The sequence below is a fragment of the Tachypleus tridentatus genome, unplaced genomic scaffold (assembly GCF_004210375.1).
Source record: "Tachypleus tridentatus isolate NWPU-2018 unplaced genomic scaffold, ASM421037v1 Hic_cluster_2, whole genome shotgun sequence".
NCBI classification, from domain to species: Eukaryota; Metazoa; Arthropoda; class Merostomata; order Xiphosura; family Limulidae; genus Tachypleus; species Tachypleus tridentatus.
The window spans coordinates 27,665,685-27,687,546 of record NW_027467782.1 but is presented as its reverse complement, the minus strand read 5'-3'; the positions used below and the strand labels follow the sequence as shown (position 1 = coordinate 27,687,546).

The following is a 21,862-nucleotide window of genomic DNA, read 5'->3' as shown; positions in this document are numbered from 1 at the left end:
AGAAAATTGTATATTTTATAAATTGAAATATACGAAGTTACTGTGTAGAGGAATCTGGTCAGAGGGTAAGTGTATAAAACCCATGAGACTATGGGAGAAGTCCTACTGGTCAAGAAGCATCCAGTAAAGGAAAATCATGTGCATTTGACCAAAGGATTCCTGAAAGAGATAAAACCTCTCACACAGAGAGAGAGAAGGTAAAGCCTTCCTGACTTCCCATTCTACTGGAGGTAGTAAAGAACTTCTCCAACTTTATGAAAACCCCAACTCAAGCAGCTTCTTGAAGGAGTTTGTTTGTTTGCCTTGAAGTTAAGCAAAAAGCTACACAGTTGTCTACCTGTACTTTGCCCACCAGTTATTAAACCCAGTTTCTAGTGTTATAAGTCTGCAGACATACAGTTGTGGCACTGGGGGACTCTTGAAGAAATAAATGAATGTGGGTTGCTGACTTGGCCCAAAAGTCAGTAGTAGCAGCCAGTTGACCATGTAATTGTGAGTCTGAAGGCTAAGTTAGTGAAAATGGCATGCAAAAGATCATACTTCTTGGCAAAATATGAACTGAGCTGAAGAAAGACCAAATGGCAGTGCCCAGAACTGTAAGACAGTACTATTGTGGATGAACCAAAGAAAAGGATGTCACAATGAGGCAACTGAGATGTGAAGATAGGTGGCCAACAAACTGAACTTGGTCATTCAAAGTTCTGAGGAAAAAACTCACTAAAATGAAAGGTAGAATTCCATGGTGAAGTGAGGTTTCTCCAGATAGGTATATAGTCAAAACACATCTTTGATGAGTTTCCAATATTCCATATTTTTGGATAAAACAAATAAATGAGAGTAAAATCCTAGTTGAGTTGGCATAGAGGATTTGAACAAACTCAACAAAACAAATGGATGAGATACAATCCTGAGGAGGAAGGAAAGATATCTGGGAAGTCATGAAGGGTAGCCAAAAAGACACATAAGTAAACATACTAAGAGAAAGTATTCAATACTAACGAGTGAACCTAACATAGGAACTTTTAGTATTTACAAAGTAAATAAAAGTAATAAATCTAGAAATATACGAAATTTTAATGTAAAATATAAAACAAAAAATAAGGTGCAAAATCAATAAAGGAAAGCCAGAGATAAAAGACCCTTCAGTATGAAATATAGAAGTCCATCCAAATAACCTATAACTCAAAGGACATAAAATCAAATCAATTTCAAAACCATGGGAGAAAAAGGCACCCAGTTAATAATAAGTTTTCACTTAAATCTATTCCCAAATTAGATGTGACTAGTAGTGAAAAATAATAATTGATCTTTAAATGTAAATTTAAACACAAGTAACCTAGATGGTGTAACAGGTTTACCATTATACATTTATTTTAATAACTTGTGTTTATTATAGTACAGTGTTTTTTATGCATGTGAAATTATTCATTGTTCACTAAGATATTCTTGTTGTAGCAGTCATCAAGTCCTTTTTCACTCAACTTTTGTCAGTCATCTGTGTTGACAAATGCAGGCTAATTGAGTTCTTTAAATTGGGCTTCTATATTCAAGGATTCCAGCTCAGTCATGAATGCCTGTTCTTTTCCCATGTCTTTATTATTATTACATGCAATTTTCAGCTGTACTACACTGGTCTCGTGACTGTTTAAGAGCTTGTCAGTCATCAAAACACTTTGAAGTAGAGTTAAAACAGTACTTGAACACTGATTTTATGAGCCTCTATGGTTCTTTTGTGGTGATTGCCATTAAAATCTGAGTCACTGTCACACTACTTATAATTTTGTCACCCTGGCATTTCAATCAGACCTTGATATTAACACTTTTCTCTGTCTTTATTATATGTTATTATATAACAAGAGAGTTTGCAACTACATTAGAAATATTATTCTGTACTTTATTTTAACAAAAGTGTTAATACCTATACCAGCTGTCTTGAGAATACATTTTACTTCAAGTGGGTTTCTCATCATCATGAATTACTTGATATGACCCTTAGATTATCTGTTATAAGAAAGCCTAACGTTACTTGATCACTGAATCAATTTTTAAATAATTTAACAACAAATACTACATTCTGTAAGAATCATTTTACTATAGATAAAACTTTTATTGACATGGAAATAATGCGAGCAGCAAATCTTGTCAATGAAACCACAGTGTTCTCAGGGATGCATTAAACAGATGTCATATTTGACATGTCTGGTTAGTAAAGCTTAACAAATCAGTATTTCATTATGTGTGTAACAGGTTCTTATCCATAAATTGTGGTGACATATATGTCGATGTTAATTGTTATTTCTCATTTCCATGCAAGTGGTCTGAAATAGCTGCAAATGGTATCAACTTTGAATTTCAAAATGGATGCCCTGAACATTAATAGAAAATCTGGCAGTAATTATATTGTAAATCAGTGTGCCATTTGTATAATGTTTAGATATTGTTGCCAAAAATCTAGCCAGAAAAATATCAAACCTAGAATTTGCCACATCAGCAAGAAATTATAAAATTTTGTTTGATATAAAATGAGTTGTTTTCCAGTTAATGTTTCATTCCAATTTTTCAAAATTTACAGTAAAGTAGTTATGGATGTAATCAGTTTGGTTGTGCCTGAATGTGGATTAGGTTGTAGTGAACATTTATTCTATGATAAGTATTAGATAATGATTAGCCAAAATGTATTCAGTTTTATTCTCAGATGAATTTTATAAAAGTTTCATAAATAATACAGCCTTGTTTACAGAACTTGTAGACACCTTGAGCTCCTTTGTTTTCTGTTTTCAACCCTTATTTGCTTAACTTTGTTCTGCTGGCTTTTATTAGAGAACTGGAATCATCCTTTCAGGCATGTTATTTTCCTTTGATTAATGCAGTTTTTTTTCAAAATGTAAAGCTGGTTCAGACACACAAATAATTATTTCATAATGTTGAGAAAATCAGAAACTGTAATCGTGGACATTCTAAATTAAATATTTCAAACCAGTTTTGAAGTTAAAGTTAACAATAACCATTTCTTTGTTTAGAATTAAGCACAAAGCTACACATTGGGCTATTTTTGTTCTGCCCACCACGGGTATCAAAACCCAGTTTTAGCAGTGTGAGTTCACAGACATACTGCAGTGCCACTGAGGTGCATTAGCAATAGTAAATTGTATCTGAATTTAAATACACACACTTTAGGTTTTCAAGATAATAAAATTATTGCAATCCACATTTACAATGCCTGCATATAGAGTAACTTATCAACTATAGCCTCAACTGCTGGTTCAAACAAAGATATTGCCATTTCTTCTGAGCAGCCTGTGTCTTTTGCCAAGCTACCTGTGACAGGACAAGACTGTAATGCTTGGTCTGTGAATATATTGTGCATCAACAGTATAACAATAGATAAACCACATCCAGCATTTCTCCTGGTGTTAGAAATGGTTCTTATAATATAAACACCAAACCAGGCTATTATTTCCACCTGAAAAGATAATTACAGGAATTTTAAAAACAAAACACTCGTCTCAACTCGAGGCTTTCTTATGCAGATAAGTTTGTTTCAAAATGCATTTGAAAATGAAAAATAATTACCATAGTTTGGTGACAATTGGAAAAGCATATGCTCTGAATAAAAGGAAGGATATTCTGTTATCAGATGACACACACACAAGCTGATCTACAAATACATAGTTATATACAATATTTTATTGTTCACCCACAATATTAGTTTATAATAAGGTTAACAGAATTTTTGGAAGCAACTGGTGCATTATAATAGTTACAAAAAATAGCAGTATTATTTTTAAATTTTTCAGTTTAATTTATATAACTTTGGTGCACTTTGGATGTGGTCCAATATATTAATTCACTAAAATTGTATATATTAGTTCATTAATTTGACTTTACTACTACTACATTCCATTTACACATATGTATGTAATTAAGTTACAAAATGCATCACAATACAAATAAATGAATTAGTGGGAAATCTCACTTATTTTATACTATATTATTATGGGAAATCGAACATTGAACAGATAGCCCATTCTATGTCTTTGTGCTGAAAGAAACATTTATTATATATATAAAAAGTAACTTAAAGTATTTGTTATACCATCACCATGATTACATACACGATCTAAAACTCTGTCTGTAAGAATAATAATAAGCTTTGGAAATTAAAATTGTAACAGATAGAAGATATGGAAGCAGGCATAAATGTGACGAGAGAGTTGTATGATTAAATGGACTCATACAGTGTACCAGTTCCACCTGAGGATATTGCTGGATATTCAGTAAGGTTGATTATTATTTGTCTTATAAACCTCAATATGTACTTTTATAAAACGCTGTATTAGCACATTAGTTAAGTTGATGCATTTCTTTTAAGCTAAGTATGCAATTTGATAAGACTCCATACTGATACATTCAGTTAAATACTGATTAACCTTAACCTCAGTATTTATTTTTATGAAGTTTTGTGTCAGTATCTTAATGAAATTGTTACAATTTTCCACTGGGATGTGAATAAATTAATAAAAGACTGTTAGATCTATATCTAAAGAAAATCTGCACTTTGAAGTCTCATGTTTATGGAGGTGTTAGAATATTATCTTTCATTTATAACAGAAATACTTATGAAAAAAAATTGTGTGATATTGGTTTTGATTATCATCAAGCATTAACTGTGATCTAGTTTTTGAAAATAAAGTTTTAATTTATTTACATCTGACTTAAAGGATCTGTGTTGAACGAAGCAATTCCATCAGAGAAGTAGGAGCCTAATACATGAGTCTCTTACATTAATATGCATACCACCATTTCTGAATTCTGACAAAGCTTTGCTTGAGTATTCTTGACTGAAAAGAAAAGGATAACTTGTATAATTTACGTTTGCTTTGTCTTCAAACTGACTGTGATCTCTTGACATCTGAAATTGTACATAATAATTGAAACTGCATTTTCTAATATATGCCTTTAAGAAAAGGAGAAAATCTTATGTTGATAACCTTAAAACGTTTTTGTCCCAGTGAAGAGAGCATTCATGCGAGAATAGAAATAAGGTTAGAAAGAGCAATGCTGAGTATGTTAAACAAACAAACCAGCCAAAAGAAGTATGTCACTTGAGCCAGATGGAAGAAAAACTATATCAAAGATAACAGCAAAAGCTCGGAAATGTTGAGAGATAGTAATGAAAAAAGTTACAAGAAGGATAGGCCTAGAGCCCAGTCACTCTTGAGACTTAGTACAAAAAATGCTACAAGACAAATATAAAAAGTTTCAAATAAAAATATTAGGAGGTAGAAATGGGATCACCAATAAAGTAAGGGAACAAATTAGGAATGAATAATATTTCAGTACTTGGTGGTTCTTGACATGGTGCAACATAAAAAAGTTGGCATGGTCATTGTTCTGCTTATTCTTTGTGTTTTACTGTGAACTTTAATCCAACTATAGATATGAGTTGGGTTTTATTAGTAACTAATTCTATCTAAATAAATGTCAAAAAAATTCAAAGGAAAAAATTAGGAAGTAGGAATAGAGCACAAAAGTAAGGAAACAAGGCATCACTTTTAAAATAATTGCTTTTAACACTTTTCTTATGAAAATTAAATAATCATTAATTGTTAAATCACTAAGTTAGTTAAATAACAACTCTTAAACTAAACAATCTTGTATATCCAACGTATTTACTTGATTTTAATGCTGTGTCCTGTAACAGGAGACTGCCTCATTGGAGCAATAATTATTTTACAATGTAAGAATACTCAATCTGTATGGTAAGTAAAAGAAACAATCAAAAATAAAAGAAAGCATCATTGAAAACTATATGTTATCCTTTAGAGTAAGATTTGTTATTTCAGGACTGATGTGTGTTTGTAATCTAACTTAGGATGTTGTTCATGTTTTTTTATAGGCTTCAGGTGGTTTGCTCTGTCACTTGCAGAAAACTCTCAAACATGAATCATCAGAAAGACAGACATGTATAACAAATTTGAACTTGTTAAGGATATTGATGAACTTAAGCAAAAGGTGAAAGAGTTAAAAAGAGATGTTGAGATAAGAAGGGTCAGGCATTGTTACAAACTTGTGCATGCTCTACACAGTATGGCTAGTGGTGCACCATAAGCGACAGTCAATTCCTATTACTTTGGTGTAGCCCAAAGGTTAGAAATGAATGCTGTTGACTAGCTGCTTTCTCTCTGGTCTTTCAATTTAAACATTAGAGATAGTTAGTGCAGATCATCATTTTGTGGCTTTGCATGGATATCTGAAATAAAAAAAAAACAGGAGAAATAAATTTTTACAAATGTTTTTTACTTACTAAGACAAGTCAAAAAGTAAATATTATGTGTACAGAAAGTCTTTTCAATTCTCTTAGTATTATCTTGTGTGAAGGTAAACATCAAAAATATTCTCGAGGTTTGTCAGTTCTATTTGCTTGATAAACAGAAAGTACTAAAACAATATACATAGTTAAACAGATATCAAGCACAAACATTCATCTTTCCATCACAGTAAGGGCTGTTCTCCTCTTACATGTTATGTGACTGCTTTTATACTGTTATATGTCCTTAGTCTAATGAGCATGCTTTGGATGATACAAATGTTATTATTACAATGAACAAAAAATGTCACTTTTTAAAATTTTTTATTGATTAACCCAGAATATGGCATTCAAATTCACACATTCTTCATGTCATATGTTGTAGAACTCAAGATGATTTTAATGTAAAATGTCTGTTTTAATTATTAGGTTTTAAAATGAAATATTATGGCTATAATATCATCAAACACCTTCTTGGTGTTTCTTATGTTATATATCAATCATTTTCATAATATCTCTATCTGTGTCAAAGGGAAAGAGTGGAAGTGTGTGTGTTGGGTGCCTAAAGATAGATTTATGTTTGTATGTGTGATAGTTTTGGAAATGTAAGAGTTACTGACAAAATAAGTTCTTGAAGTATTATAATTTTTGTGGAATGTATGTATTTTAGGAGTCATTTCTTATGGACGTGAACTCTGATCCACAGAAAGTTACAGACTTACTTTCTTCCTTGGCTGTGAGGTTAGAACAGATAACAGGACAGGCGTCCCAATATAAACAATACCAAAGAGATCTTCAGGTTCCAAATTTTAGAGAAGAGAATGCTCACAATTATAGTAAAAATGGTAGTAATGAAAATGTTGCATTATAAAAACTTGAATAAAAGTGTCCACACATGAAATTTGAATGTTTTAGTTTCTAGAATCAGACACTTTGATATTTTAATTTCTCAGAGAAACATTAAGCATTACAACATAGCATAAGAAATATCAATCTTACAGTTGTTTGGTGTGTGTGTGAGTTGTGATAGTTCATGTGTGGTTAATCAGCTGCACAAGTATTGGTATTTCTGCTTAGTCCATTGTATCTTAGAATTGAAGCTTTATAGCCTGTATTCTCATATTTATTCATACAATACATTACTATTTTTACAGCATCATTTATCAAATTTGGGTAAACACTCAACAAACCAGCAAATATGATTTTCTTTCTTCTCATCTCCACCATGTTTACATTATTCTTTATTATTGGTGTGTTAATGTTAACTTATTCATAACAAAATGCATATCACCATGAAATCTAAAGTTGGGTATGGTTTACATAAATAGCACAACCACTATTCCATGCTTGTAATGTGTTTCATCATTATTAGCTTTTTATTTGTGCACTGATGTGGCTTAACAGCAATGGTTAGTGTGGAACAAGAGAGGTATAAGAAAATAACAAATAGCAAGAGGTGCAGCATATACCAGGTTATCTGATAAATAATGTCCAAAAATTTAATACAGAAAGTGCATAATCATTTCTGTCTTTGTAGAAGGCTTTAGTGACTAATTATGTAGTAGGACATGTGTAAAAATATTCAAACAAATAAAAGAAACTAACCCAACTCCACTTTTTCAGATCATTAATCAAATAAACACTTATGAAGATGGATGTGTCTGGGGACCACTTTAAATATGTAATGCTTTATGAGTTTGAAAAAGGCAGTAGTGAAGCAGAAACTACCCAAAACATTCAAGGTGTTTATAGGAGGTGTTAAAACTTGGAAAATGGGTCCATCATGATTTGACAGAAGCCAACCTTGGAGCAAGAGTGGCTATTTGTACTTTTCTGCACTCTTGTGAATGTAACTTACTTTTTTTGGGGGCAAAATAGTGACTGGAAACGAAAAATGGATATTTTATAAAAATGTTTAGTACTACAGACAATGGCTCAGTACAAATAAAATAGCTAAGGCACACCCCGAAATAGGAAAATCTTGTTAAACATTTGGTGGGATATTGTTGATGTGATTCACTTTGAGTTGCTGCCACTCAATGTAGCATTTACACCAGACTTCTATTGTTAACAGTTAGAGCACTTGAATGTTACACTGAAAGAAAAGAGGCCTGCTTTTATCATTTGTAAAGGTGTTGTATTATACCAGAATAATGTAAGGATCACATCTGAAAAGATTGAAGAGCTGGACTGGGAAAAACTTTCACATTCTCTTTATTCTCTAGACCTTGCCCCATCTGATTATAATTTATTTTGATGTTTGCAGAACTTTCTTAATGGAAAACAGCTTAGAACACATGAAGATGTCAAAACTATTCTCTATTACATTATTTTCCTTCAAATCCCAATGATTTTATAGAAGTGGAATTCAGAAGCTTGTGAATCATTGGCAGGAAATAATTAATAATAATGGAACATACATTGTTGATGAAATAACAGTAAAAGCATTTGAAATCCTTTCTCTTTTTTCTGAACCTAAAATTGGACATGACTTAAGGGATGACCTGATATGTACAGAAACCACATATTTACATCCTATTCAGATGGGCCTGACATTTTACAATCTTACATGAGTTGTACATATATTTGTTAGATACAGATTACAGTCTGCCCAGGAAAAGTTAAAAGTGTGAAAGATTTCTAAGAGCATATTGGACATTTTTTAACTGCAAGAATCACAATCATTTGTTTTAACTTATTCTAATTGCATTTTTCTTTTATTTATTTTTTGAAATGAAAACAAAAATGACATCTGAAATTATTTTTATCTCTACTGAAATAAAATAGAAAATATCAACATGTGACATGTCACACCCTTTTCTACAAATCTACTCTTAAATTCAAAAGAATAATGTTCAATGTTTTTATTTTATTTATAGAATTGTGTATGATATTTTCTCAGTTATTTGATCGTAATTTCATTGTGTGGCAACAAGACAAGTTGAATATAATGATTGGATTACATTTTATTAAGCTATTATATGATAAAAGTAACGGCTAAGAAATATTTTCAGTCATTTTAATACAGACAATAGAGATTGTCTGAAACTTCTATTAAACTTTTCAAAAAATTAAAATTGTTAGTTGTTTTAAACAATGCACATATGAATGTGTTATAAATAACAAAACATTTACATCAGTTCAGCATATAAAGCTCAAATACCATAACATCACTTGAGATTTGATACTTTTATATATTTTTGGTATTGATGGGATTGGTTTTAGTTTTCTCTGTGTATATTTTGCAATATACTTAGCTGTTAAGGTTCATATATGTGTAATATTTAAATGAAATAATTGTTATTCCAAAACATACTAACCATCAGCTGACAAAACAGCTATTCTTTGACATCAGCTCTGTCTATCTAATCATTGGTTTCATATATTGTTTTATAACCCATTTAAATGCCCTTAGCAATATCTAATTTGCAAATTTCTCCTCCCTCTTCTATGCATTTTCTATCCTGGTACTGTATACAAGTACCTGACTCAGATAATTTAATCACTTATTCTAATGACAACAATGTGTTGCTTATTTCCCCATTGTGGAATGTAATTTTCACACCATCTTGTGGATTTCAGTATAATTATAATTACAAAAAAAAGACATGATATTTGCAGGTATGAATTCCCATGTTACTGTTGCCAGCAAGGTAATTAATCCACCTTTCCATACTCCTCCTTTGTTATATAGCATCTCTTTTCTTTGGTATGCAGTTTTCCATTTTTTTATCCACTGAGAAATGGAGACTTTCATTTGTCCTGGGGTGTTTTATTTTAGGGCTTCTGAAGTTGTCTTTTTGTTGATCCTGGAGAGAATATGGATTCTGTTTTCTGACATTTTTCTTCACTATATTGACTTTTGAAGTCTGATTTGGATCCTAATCCTTTTTTTCTATTCCTCATTTAGGTATGTGATTTTGTGTGGGGCTTTTGCTTGTCTTCTTTTAGTCTACTCCCATCTTGTTGATGAAGGTATTTATTTTCTTCTCCTTCTTGATATTTCTGGTTCAGGCTGGAAGCTTTAATATTGTATTATGTAATGAGATAGATTAACCTTGTTTTCTCCTTTTCTGTTTGCTTGCCTTGGTTTTCCACTTATTGATGGAATTTCTCGTTTTTTGGCTGCTGACGTTTTGATGTCATAAATTGGAGTAATTGACATATATGTAAAACTTTCTCTTCTCCCCATAGGACTTTTCTTTCTAAGCCTGTGGCAAGTATGGAAAGGGGGTACATCTATCTCAGCAATTCTTTTACCATCTCTTTCTCACAACTCCAATTGATTGTAAACTGAAAATTTGTTTTGGTCTATCAAACCTGAAAGTGTTTTGTGATTCACTTTTTCTCCTTTTGTGGTAATCTTCTTGACTGTGTTTCCATTGGGATCCTTCAGTTTCTCTTGAATTTCCCAATTTCTTCAGAAGTGGATTCCCAAGTATCCATTTTGCATATTTTGGTCCATACAGTTGAGGTATCTTCTGAATTACATCTCAACAGATTCAGCACATGTTTTTTGCTGGCTCTTTCATTAATACAGTGGTGAACTTTTTACAGGCCAATATTCAGACTTCTTCCACTGCTTTTCTCTCATGTTCTTTACATGCTTGGGAGTTTTTCCTTACCCCATGACTGTTTTTAACATCTGCTGGATTATAAGGAGGAAGGGGGTATATTTGTACACTCTTGTATCTTTATTTTCCAGGGTCCCCTATATATTGATTTCACTGGTTTCTACTTTGTGAAGAGTGTTGCCAAGACAAGTGTGCTTCTCTCAGTCCATTTCAACACTAGCAGCTGATTTGGTAAATCTTACTACTGATTTTGACAGGATCTGTAGAAATGATGTGTTCAATAAGACCATCTAAGTGCTTTCTAGATGATATTACTATATTATCATGGACTGCTATTCATGAACTATCCTGAATAAAGCTAAAGGTGATTCTGCCAGTCATTGGATTGAATAAATCGGGGTTGGTTTTTCTTTAAAAATTTAGGGAAATTGGCCCACCTATTGCACAGTTCCTCAGGACTCCCATCTTGCATTTCCCTACCCTCAGATTTTACTAATGGAGCTAGGGAGTCATTACCATACACAGTGTCCCTGTGGTATTGGACAGAGGCTTTTCCTCCAGAGTGTTAGAGAAGAGAGCAAAGTTAGGGGCACTCGTACTTTGGTCCCTGGATGTTTTTCTCATATGTCATTTAGAGTAGGACCAATCTCTGTGAGAGCCTACTCATAATTTCAGTTCATAGTTGACATGAAGCTATCTGGTTGAGGGGGTGCATAGACCATTTTTTTTATCAATGTCAGTTTTTTTATTATCTATGGAAGGAAATCCACTTTCTCCTCGTAATTCCAAATGTGAAATACTCTGACCTTAGGTCCTTAATTGAGCACAGGTTCCACATTCTCTACATAATTCTTGGGGCAAGCCAAATACTCATTATCCATTTGGTTAGGGAGAGAGAATGAGTATTTGTAATTCCATACTGGATGATTTCACCTGGACTAGTTCAGGTGAAAGTTTGTTCACTTCAGTGTTGCTTACTTTTTTGTTGTAGTTTTGTTGGTGCAAAACACGTCATTCTACAGTTACAGGTTGGGATTAAATCAAAAGTATATATATCTATGACATTGCAGTCCTATAGCCATTAATGCCAACGTGGGATATAGGGACCAAGGCCCCTTAATTCCAACCCTGAGTTGTTGCAGCTTTGATTGTCTGGTTGAGATTGGCTTGTAATAATTACTCATGTACTATTCCACCTTTGATATAGGAACTAAGTTTTGGGTGAAGAGCATACCTGTTCTGTATGTAGTGTGGTTCTCCCATTTGTGTACCACTTTTATCTTCATACACCACTGTTCAGTGCAGACACTTTCTGTATGGATCATGCTCACACAGTTCCCTCTACTTTCTGAGGGTGGGATTCTTGCTATATTGTCAGCTAATGGTAAATATGTTTTGGAAGTTAACATTTTCCATTCAGGAAAATGTATTTTCAATAATACTCATCTTCACCGACTTCTACCCTGCTTCCCCACTGAGAGCCAGTGTCAGTCTTGATAAAGTGATTACACTATCTAAGTCAGATACTTATATATATAGTACCAGGATAGAGGACACATTGACAATGGTGGAGAAATTTGCAAATTAGATGTTACCAGGGGCATTTACCTGCATTACAAAAGACTGAAGCATGTGAGACTAGTGCTTAAAAGTGCTTGGACAAGCCGATGGCAAAGAATGACTAAATTGTCAGTGGCAGTAACTATTACTGAAAATACATTTTAGTTCACAAAAATGTTAAGTGACTATGAGAACAAAATATCAGTTCCCTAGTCTTATCTTTCTCACTTTTAAATATGAAAATGCACCAACAGTGTGAATTCATTTTACAATCTTAAATATGCTCAATAAGATCTTTGAACATCAGAGGTGCTATCCTAGTAACACTTTCCAATAATTCAATGTCCTTTATGAGGTAAGGAGCCCAAAATTGAATACTACTCCAAATGTGGCCAAACAAATGAACAATAAAATGACATTATAACTTTTTTGAAACTTTCACTCACTATTTTTGTAGATGCAGTCTGTAATCCTATTTGCCCTGCCACTGATTAGCAACAGCATATTGTGATGTTAAGTAATCGATTAGCCAGAACACAAAGAAAATAGAAGATTTTGTGAGAATGCAGACTAAAACAAATGCTTTTTTTAGCTAAAGGTGAACAAATGAATGATTAGGTGATGGTATACAGTCTGATGGTAGGACTATTGTGTTGTGATTTATTTGCTTGAATGAGTGTTGTTCCACTTGTTGTTGTTTTTCTAGGGTTTCAATGTTTTAGGCTGATTCCCTTCATTAGGCAGTAAAGAATATGTTGCAGTATAATATATATGAATAATATATATACATACCGTATTTTATATTGTGTCATATTAACCTATCAATAATTATTAACATATCACTTAACAGTTCGTGTGTAATCTAACCAGAAAACCTAATTATCATAGTTTTTCAGTGTGTGCTATTTAAGGTACTTTTAAAACAGTTCACAACTATTTACAGCTGTTCCAGTTTTGATGTATGTGTTGAAAGTTTTAACATCTAACTTCAAGTCTCTTCATCAAATACATTTAATGTTTTGTACTGCTGTTTTGTATAAGATGAAATATGGAATATAAAAAAAAACTGGAGAATAAAACATTGGAAAATATCCAGAATAATAAGTTTTCATTAATCAGTGATGAATCACCAACCAATAACGATAAAAATTGTTGGATGTTTTACTTGATTATCTTGCCCATAAAGCTAAATATTTAAGTGAAACAATGAACCATTGAGTGTGATAAAAGCTGATATTGAGTCCTTGTATAATGAAAGTGTTAAGCTATGGGAAAAGCAAAGATTTATGCACATGGTAGAACATAACATTATTTATAGGACTAAAGAATGTATTAAAGACAAGGTTATAAGGGGTGACCAAACTTCTTGACATAAATGGGGTTGTGAGCACATTAAAAGGTTGTGATAATCCAAGTTTTTTTTTGTATTTCTTTAGCTCAGAGTTGGGGCCCGGCATGACCAACTGTGTTAAGGCATTCGACTCTTAATCCGAGGGTCACGGGTTCGAATCCTGGTTGCACCAAACATGCTAATATTCATTGATATTCAATCCCACTATTCGTTGGTGAAAGAGTAGCCCAAGAATTGTCAGTGGGTGGTGATGACTGGCTGCCTTTTTTCATGTCTCACACTGTTAAATTAGGGACGGCTAGCAAATATAGTCCTTGAATAGCTTTGTGTGAAATTCAAAACAAACAAACAAAGCTCAGAGTTGGACTCAAGATCTCTCATGTGTTGGACAAGTGCTCTAATGTCAGGTTTTTATGTATGTAGGCCAGATTATTTACAGTAGGTAATAACTTTCAACAGTAAACAAACAGCACAGTCTACTTGTTTTAAAATAATGTATTAAAACAAGTCAAACATGTATACAAAGTTCAGTATACTCGTGTATTGCAGTTGTATTCAGTGCTTAAAATAATTGTCCCTTTTTTAATCATAACTCCACACAAGCTGGTTTATTTAATTTAGAACATAGTTTGACAAGATGCATTATTGTTGTCAGAAGTTTTCATAATTAATAGAATGACAGATTTTCAGCAGAAGACAATTTTATCCTAACTCCATGTACACATATTCATAAAAATCTTGAATCACACCTGTGGAAAATGTATTTTATTTGTCAATAACCTTGTGTGTATATAAAGCATTTTATAAATCTTTTATAAAGATTTGGTTGGTTAAAGTAGTGGTCTAACACAAGGTTTAAGGCATCATGAAAAATGTGATGAGATGTTTCCTTGAAATTTGTGTGTTGTTTGGAGTTAGTAATCAATAGGTAAATAATATTCAGGAGATAAAAATAAGGGATAATGAACATATCTTTATTGTTCCACCTTTTTCTGTAGTCTCACACCCACTCTTTAAAAACAGTTTTTTAAATTCCTGATCATTTAAGATAGTTTTGTAGGCTTTTTATACAAATTTGAACATTTTTCTAGTTGTCTTAAGCATATGTGAGAAACAAAAAAATATTATTGAAGCCTGCACATTGTTGTGTATTGATTTGTTCAAGCCATTAAAAAAATTAGTATTATGTGAATGATTTTTGTTAACATCAAATTATGTACCTTACTTTAAAATAAAATTGTTTCATGTTAATATTATTTATTTAAAACTAGTATATTAACATTGTATCACTGATGGTTGAATTGTTGAATGTGATATAGCTTTTTTTTATTCAGTTTTTTAACATACAAAATTGTAATATAGATTATGTAACAGAATTTAAGAAATGCCGTGACTAAATTAAATTCTTATTATTTTAGAAAACCTTTTACATTAGGAAATAAAATTACTGGAAACTATAATACTTTTAAATTTGCAATGCATGCTTGAAATAAATATAAAGAAAGAATAAAAACAATTAGCTGTGCAAACTTCATGGTATATTTTATGAGGTGTATTGAAAATTACCTTGTAATTTAAATAATTCAGTATGTATCATGTACAAAAAATTAAACACTGGTGTAGGAATCCAGATTTTAAAAGCCATTTCTTTTATCTTAGGATATGGATAATCCATCTAAAATGTTGCTTGTTCTGCCTTCCCAGCTTCTGTCCTTGGAAATTGTTTTGTAATTTAAATGATTCAGCAGGTATAACATGTGTAAAAAAAAAAAAAAAATAATATCCATATTTTTTTGAGGTCACCAGGAATGACAGTTTCGAGTGGTTGAAATAGTTGAGATACTACTTGGATGTGTATGCTGATAACTGTATTGTTAGGATTTCAATATATGAGTATAATTACAGCTATGAATATCTTGGTTCTTTTCCTTGTCTGGTGGAACACTCCACTCGCTGTGAGGATCTTGTTTAGCTTTTCTTCTCCTTTACTGTAAGTGCTAAATATAGATACTTATTTAATATACAGTACCCCTTTGCTAGATACTAGAGTGAAATGTACATCGTTAGGGTCTCATTCACTGTGATATATAATTTTGTTATAGAATCAGTAATAGATACGTTCCTCCAGATGCTTTCTTATTTATATTAAAGTCTGCCAAAACACTGTAGCATAATTAAAATCAAAAAATAAAAGTCCAGATTGTTTGTTCTTCTGTAATGACAGGCCTTTCTAACCAACATTTAAATGTGTATAATAGTCTTCTGTGTGTGTGTGTGTGTGTGTGTGTATGTTTTTGAATTAACTTGCCTTTCAACTTGTTGAAAATGCACCTTTAAATAATTTCAATCAAGTAATATGACACCAAATGTAAACTTGTAACCAGTCTGAACATGTCTTATCAAAAGTATGCAGATAAATGGTTTGCATTATGAGTGGCAGATATGTCATACAACTGACAAGATAACCAATTGATAAAACAGATATGACATTGAAATAAATTATTATTAATCCAAAATCTTTATTTTTTGTTACTAATATAATGCATTTTATTTTTCTTTGTTAGTTTGTAAATCAGAAGTATTATAATATATATGTGATTTTCTTAAGAGTTAACCTGTTAATTACACTGTAATAAGTTATAAAGAGTATTCAAAGTGATGTACCCACAATCCACTGAAAAGTGATACAAGATAACTAATGAAACCACATTTTACATTTTTGTCTCCGCAAAAGATCACTGCTACTTATATATGATGGGTGCTCTTGAATTAAACTTAGGGGAGCAGCTACTGGCCCTGCAGGGACTGGGAAAACAGAAACTATAAAAGATTTAGCCAAGTCATTTGCAGTTTGGTGTGTTGTGTTTAATTGCTCTGAAGGAACTAATTACAAAGTAAGTCAGTGAGCAATGCTCAAAACTTAATTTCTAAAATAAGATAATACCAGATCCCTTTTGAAGTGGGATATTTCAAATTTTGGAAGATAACAGTTTAAAGGTTACTAAAGGTACTATTTGTGGTAAGGCTGGAAGATAGGAATGTAATTGAATATGTAAGATTAATATCATTTTGTAATACGTTTGAGGCAATTTTGAAATTAATTATAATGTTTACATTTTAGTATTTGAAAAACAAATTCCAAAATATGTTTTATGATAAATCTGATAAAAATTAAACACAGCCAATGCTACAGTTACTCTCATGTTTTTCATCTCTTGATGTGGTTGTATGATGGATAATTATATTCTGGTATCATATTTACCTTCTTCTCACAAAACTAGCTGTTCTTGTTCAGTGGTACCCTCTATATTAAAACTTTTTCTTTATCCATTCCACAAGCCTTCCACTCCTCCTTCTCCATCTGTTGGAAGTGCAAGATTCCAACATGCATCTCTTGTAGGTCATCATGCATGAACTCTTCATTAGCAAGAGTATGATATAATCATGTGATGCATGTGACTTCCTCTGCAATCATCTACTGTATTATAATTCCTTGGTCAGCAGTATTTGAGCTCAGACATATTCTTTTGTTTGTTTATTGCTGTATGTTTGATTTTGTTTTTCTCATGAAGTAGTTATTCTTTGCTTTAATTTTATTTCTTCAACCTGATTCTTATGTTCATATTTATCCCATACCTTTTGTTTTCCCATACTGTAGAACTTTTACTTTCCCTATTCTTAACATTCTTATACTTTCTTTTTAGATGCATCACCCTTCCAGACATCTTACCCTTCCAGATTGGGACATTAATGTGGCTCAATTTTCCTTTACCCCCTGTTTAACCCATTTTTCTCATTTTCCGTCTTTAATTTTTCCCTTAAGTCATATTTCCTTTTTCTCTTATCCTGTGGATGCTAAAGATCAGATTTGTTTACCATTGAAGTTTCACTTATCCTTTGTCAACCTACCCACATTCTCCTTTATTCAGATTGTTTCTTTCACTCAAAATCTTTGGCAGCTTGGGAGGGATGTTCTTTCTTTTCTTCTATTCCCATCTTTGTTTTTGACCAAGATTCAAATGTGCTTCTGTGTCTAGTCAATGTTCTTCATTCTTATATAGCCTACACTACTAACTTGCAGGGAACAGTTTCCATTTCTTTATCCTCTGACAATCCTCCACCCTTCATATCTTTCACCCTCTACTCTTACCAGTTGAGTCCACCCTATGGTTTGGTTGGCCTATTCTTCCCTACCTTCTTCCTCCCAGACATTGTTATCTCAACAAATTTGACACCTCACTTTTTCCATTGGTTTTCATCTGCATTGTCCAGTGGAGGAGAATATGCAATCTGACATATGAACCATTACTTGTACAGGTTCATCTCTCACTATCTTTATCATATCATGGTTTCCTCTTCACTGGAGTCTTGTGTACCACTTGTGGCTGTTATTCAGTCTTTAGTGCAACTCTAGCTGGTAAGTGTTGATTCATACTTTATTTCTTTATTTACTTTTTATCACATGGATTCCACTCTGTGGTGAGTGATGCCTGACAAGATATTCTTGACTCTAAATCCACATTGTACAGCCATGTCAACTTGCACTTTATCTTCCATGCTTTGCATACTGACTGCAAAGATGTGGTGTTACACAAGATTGTTTAAACATGAATAACTTTGCAGAATTTTGCTTGGACTGGTACTACCCATGGACTGTGTGGGTAAAGCAGAAGGAGATTGTTGTTCATGCCTAGAGGGAATAACTCGTTAAGGTCTGTTTTTGAAAATAAGGTTTGGTGGTTACCCATCACAATGTTTCTTGTGATAACATTCCTGTGGACTACCTGATGTATTGTCACCCTCCTTTCTTCAAGTGGAGTATGGGATTCATTGCCACATTCCAGTTCCAAGTTCCTGGAATGGTTGTGCATGCTCACTGTGGAGATGAGGTGTTCCACATTATTGCTTGAAAGTGAATATCTTTGCAGTATTTTACTTCATAAACATGTCTGTCTCAGATTGTATCACCCATAGACTGCATGGGTAAAGCAGAAGAAGATTGCTATCCATGCCTAGAGTGAATAACTCATTATGGTCTGTTTTTGAAAGTAATGTTTAGTGGTCACTCATTGCAATACTTCTTGTGATAAATTCCTCTGGACTCTCCAATGCATTCTCACCCTTCTTTAATCATTTCAGTTCCAAGTTACTAGGGTGGTAGACCCTTGTGGCACCCTGCTGAACAAGCTTCACACAATAACCATTCAGTTTCAGAGTAGGTAGGTGGTACTTTGCAGGTGTTGATGATATAATAGCCACCAATTTTGCAATAATCCATACAGTTGAGTGAGAAGTCAAAATGTAGTTCACCTCTTTTAATTGGGAACCATCTTTTTATCCTAGTGTGGATGTCTGTACCCTATGAGCAGATTTTGGATTTAGAGTGAATTAGTCAACATAAGTTTTCACACAGGTTTCAGGTTGTTTATCTTCCTGACTTGATTTTTTCCATCTGTGTTGTGGGTCACAGCAAGGAAAAGTGGGATTGTTCCAAACTATCCTTGTCCTCTCTTTACAGGGATGTTATTGCCATTTGGATGGCCCCATTCTGTTTAACAGTTGGAGGAGTTGATTACATGAAACGGACATCCTTTTGATATCAGATGTCAAGTATTTGGACTGATAGCTCAGAGCTAATCCTAGTGTCGTACCCAAAAATCAGAGTGGTTTTCACTCTCCCAGTTTTTGGGTTTGAGATGAAGATGATATGATCCTCTCCTTACCCTTGCATAAATGTCTGTACCCCACAAGAAGGATTTGGAGGTAGTGGGCTTAATGAGAATGGTCCACTGTGCTATAACCACTTTTATCATTGTAGGATTAAGTTACAATATCTTCTGCTGGTTAGGATTACCTTCCTACAACGTTCTGTCTTACTTGGATGTGCTCTTCTTAATTTCCACCCTTATATCTTACACATTTCACACACGGGTAAAAGTATACGTGACTCAGAAATGGTGTGCTTCTCCTCTTTAAATCTCTCAGTTTCAGGGGTATACATCATATGCTTGCACTGATCCCGTTTTATTTTGTGAGAGGAGGTATGTAATGTATCAGAAGTTATAATTTTCCTACACTGAAAATGTGTTTCTGATGAGCAATTATAATTTCCTACCCTTCCTCTCCACTTTTCTCCAGTGCTGACATCTGCCAAGTTTCAAAGTGGTGGTTTGTTAGAGGACTGAAGAGAGAATCACATGTGTCATGTGAGCATATCATTCTCCTATTGGTGAAGAGGCTACACATGATGGCTTTCATGAGACACATGTTGGAATCATGCAACTTCAATATGGAAAGGAGGAGGGGCAAAAGGCTTGTCGCATGCATTATATGCAAATAAACAGCACTGAACGAGAATAGCTACTGTTGTGAGAGAAGTATAAGTATGTATCAGAAATACATTTTCAGTATTGGAAAATTATAACTTGTAACTATCATGTGTGTTGCCAAAAACAGATACAGCTTTTAAAAATATTTAATTTGAGTTTGATTATCAGTATCTAATAACAATAACTTTTCAGTCCACCTATTATTAAATGATCATAGTTTATGTTCTGTTTTTTCCTTACGTTTTAACAATTTAAAATATAGTGGCAGTGCTTTCATTTTCTAGTAAAGAGCTCTTCTTATTAGCTAACCATCTCTCCACTGACATTTTTTACTTTGCATGTCACAAGATGTTAGTAAATTACAATTAAATGTAATTAAACTACATTTTTCATGGTATAGCAATAAATATAGCTTAAAAATGTAGCTAATAATCCATATTTTAATAGTGTAATAATAATTTCAAATTTTTAATTTTATAAGGCAGTATTAAAAAAAAATTTCCATTTGTGATAATTGAGTCATTGTCTTTCTTGGCATTCTCTTATCTCTGACTTCTTCACCACCTCTGGAAAAATATGAAATTTAACTTAAATTACTTGGTATAACATTGTTGTCATTGAGGTAATGCATAATTTTTAAAGCTTTCAATCTGATTTGATTACAGACCACAAAATAAACAATCAGCCTCTTCTTTCAACACTCACCTATCACATCCTCTTCTTCAGATATTTCCAAGAGTTCTCTCTGGTGTTCAGTACTATATTTTCTTTAACCAGTAGAAATCCAAGGGTTTACTTTATCAAACAATGCATTATATTATCTTCTTTACTGTAAATTATCAATTTTGCTTTTGATTAAAGTTTTATTTTTAAGAGAAACATACTGACAAGCTTAAATGAATTTTTAGTGACTCTTGTCACACAGTTAGCAAGAAAAAAAATGTGATAGTTAAAATATATTGCCTGCTATTATTCTGTGTTATTTGGTGCATTATTTAGTGTATTACTACTGTTACTATAAAAAAGTAGGGTTAAGTATTATTGAATGTTGATAGCAAATAAAAAATGTCCTAGATAAGCACTTTATTAGTATTAAAAGTGGCATTAAAAGTCTTAGCATAAAGCTCTATTCATGTTGTCTTAAGAGACAAGAGAAGTCTACAGAAAACCTCAATTTATTCAATCAATATATTGCTTAAATCCACTTTAAAAATGTCTATATTCTTGAAAAATATTGTAAAATTCTTGAGTTGTTTATATATTTCTTAAAGTTTTGTCTGATTCTTTTACTGTGTTGGGAAACTGTTTATAAGAAGTAATTCTTGATGGAGAGAAACCCACTTGAAATAATAATGTATCTAAGAACAGCTGGTATGGGTATTAATACTTTTATTGATAAAGAGAGAACAGCATTTTGACCTTCCTGGGTCATCTTCAATTTAAGAAAGAGAAATTTGAATGTGACTGTTGGCAGACACATTTTAGGGACGAGAGTATAAATGGGTACAGGATTGTAGGGGGCGTTACAGGTGGATGTTAGGTTATTAATTAGTATAGGTATAAAGGTGTTCCTTTATATTGGTTTTAGTTGCTGTATAAGCAGGGCTTCTCTGAATTTGCATTTGTTTCCTAACTTAGTAAATGGGGGTTTTCTATGGTAATGCTGTGTTTATTTGATTTGCAGTGTTCAAAATGTTTGATTTGTTCTTTGGATCTAGTTTCCATTTTTCTGTTTGTT

At 32.6% G+C, this 21,862-nt stretch overlaps 1 protein-coding gene and 1 long non-coding RNA gene across 24 annotated transcripts in view; one reads left to right on the top strand and one right to left on the bottom strand.

Moving 5' to 3' along the window:
• Positions 1–21,862, top strand: part of LOC143242998 (dynein axonemal heavy chain 12-like) — a 115,135-nt gene that overhangs the window by 55,255 nt on the left and 38,018 nt on the right. For 4 of the 12 annotated variants that reach the window (XR_013023586.1, XR_013023585.1, XR_013023590.1 and 1 more), the window contains 2 exons: positions 4,176–4,277; positions 5,900–6,037. Coding sequence is in view for 4 of the 12 variants with exons in the window: in XM_076486608.1 (XP_076342723.1) it covers positions 4,227–4,277; positions 6,981–7,181 (252 nt within the window). In the remaining 8 variants the exon portion in view is untranslated. The other 8 variants (XR_013023588.1, XR_013023587.1, XR_013023591.1 and 5 more) reach the window with 7 other exon arrangements.
• The window catches only part of LOC143242999 (uncharacterized), a 70,681-nt gene continuing 51,500 nt past the window's right edge, over positions 2,682–21,862 (bottom strand). For 9 of the 12 annotated variants that reach the window (XR_013023616.1, XR_013023604.1, XR_013023606.1 and 6 more), the window contains one exon: positions 3,673–6,253. This is a non-coding gene — a long non-coding RNA (uncharacterized LOC143242999). Of the gene's footprint in view, positions 3,464–3,573; positions 6,254–15,698; positions 20,691–21,862 lie in introns of those variants that run through there. The other 3 variants (XR_013023608.1, XR_013023593.1, XR_013023594.1) reach the window with 3 other exon arrangements.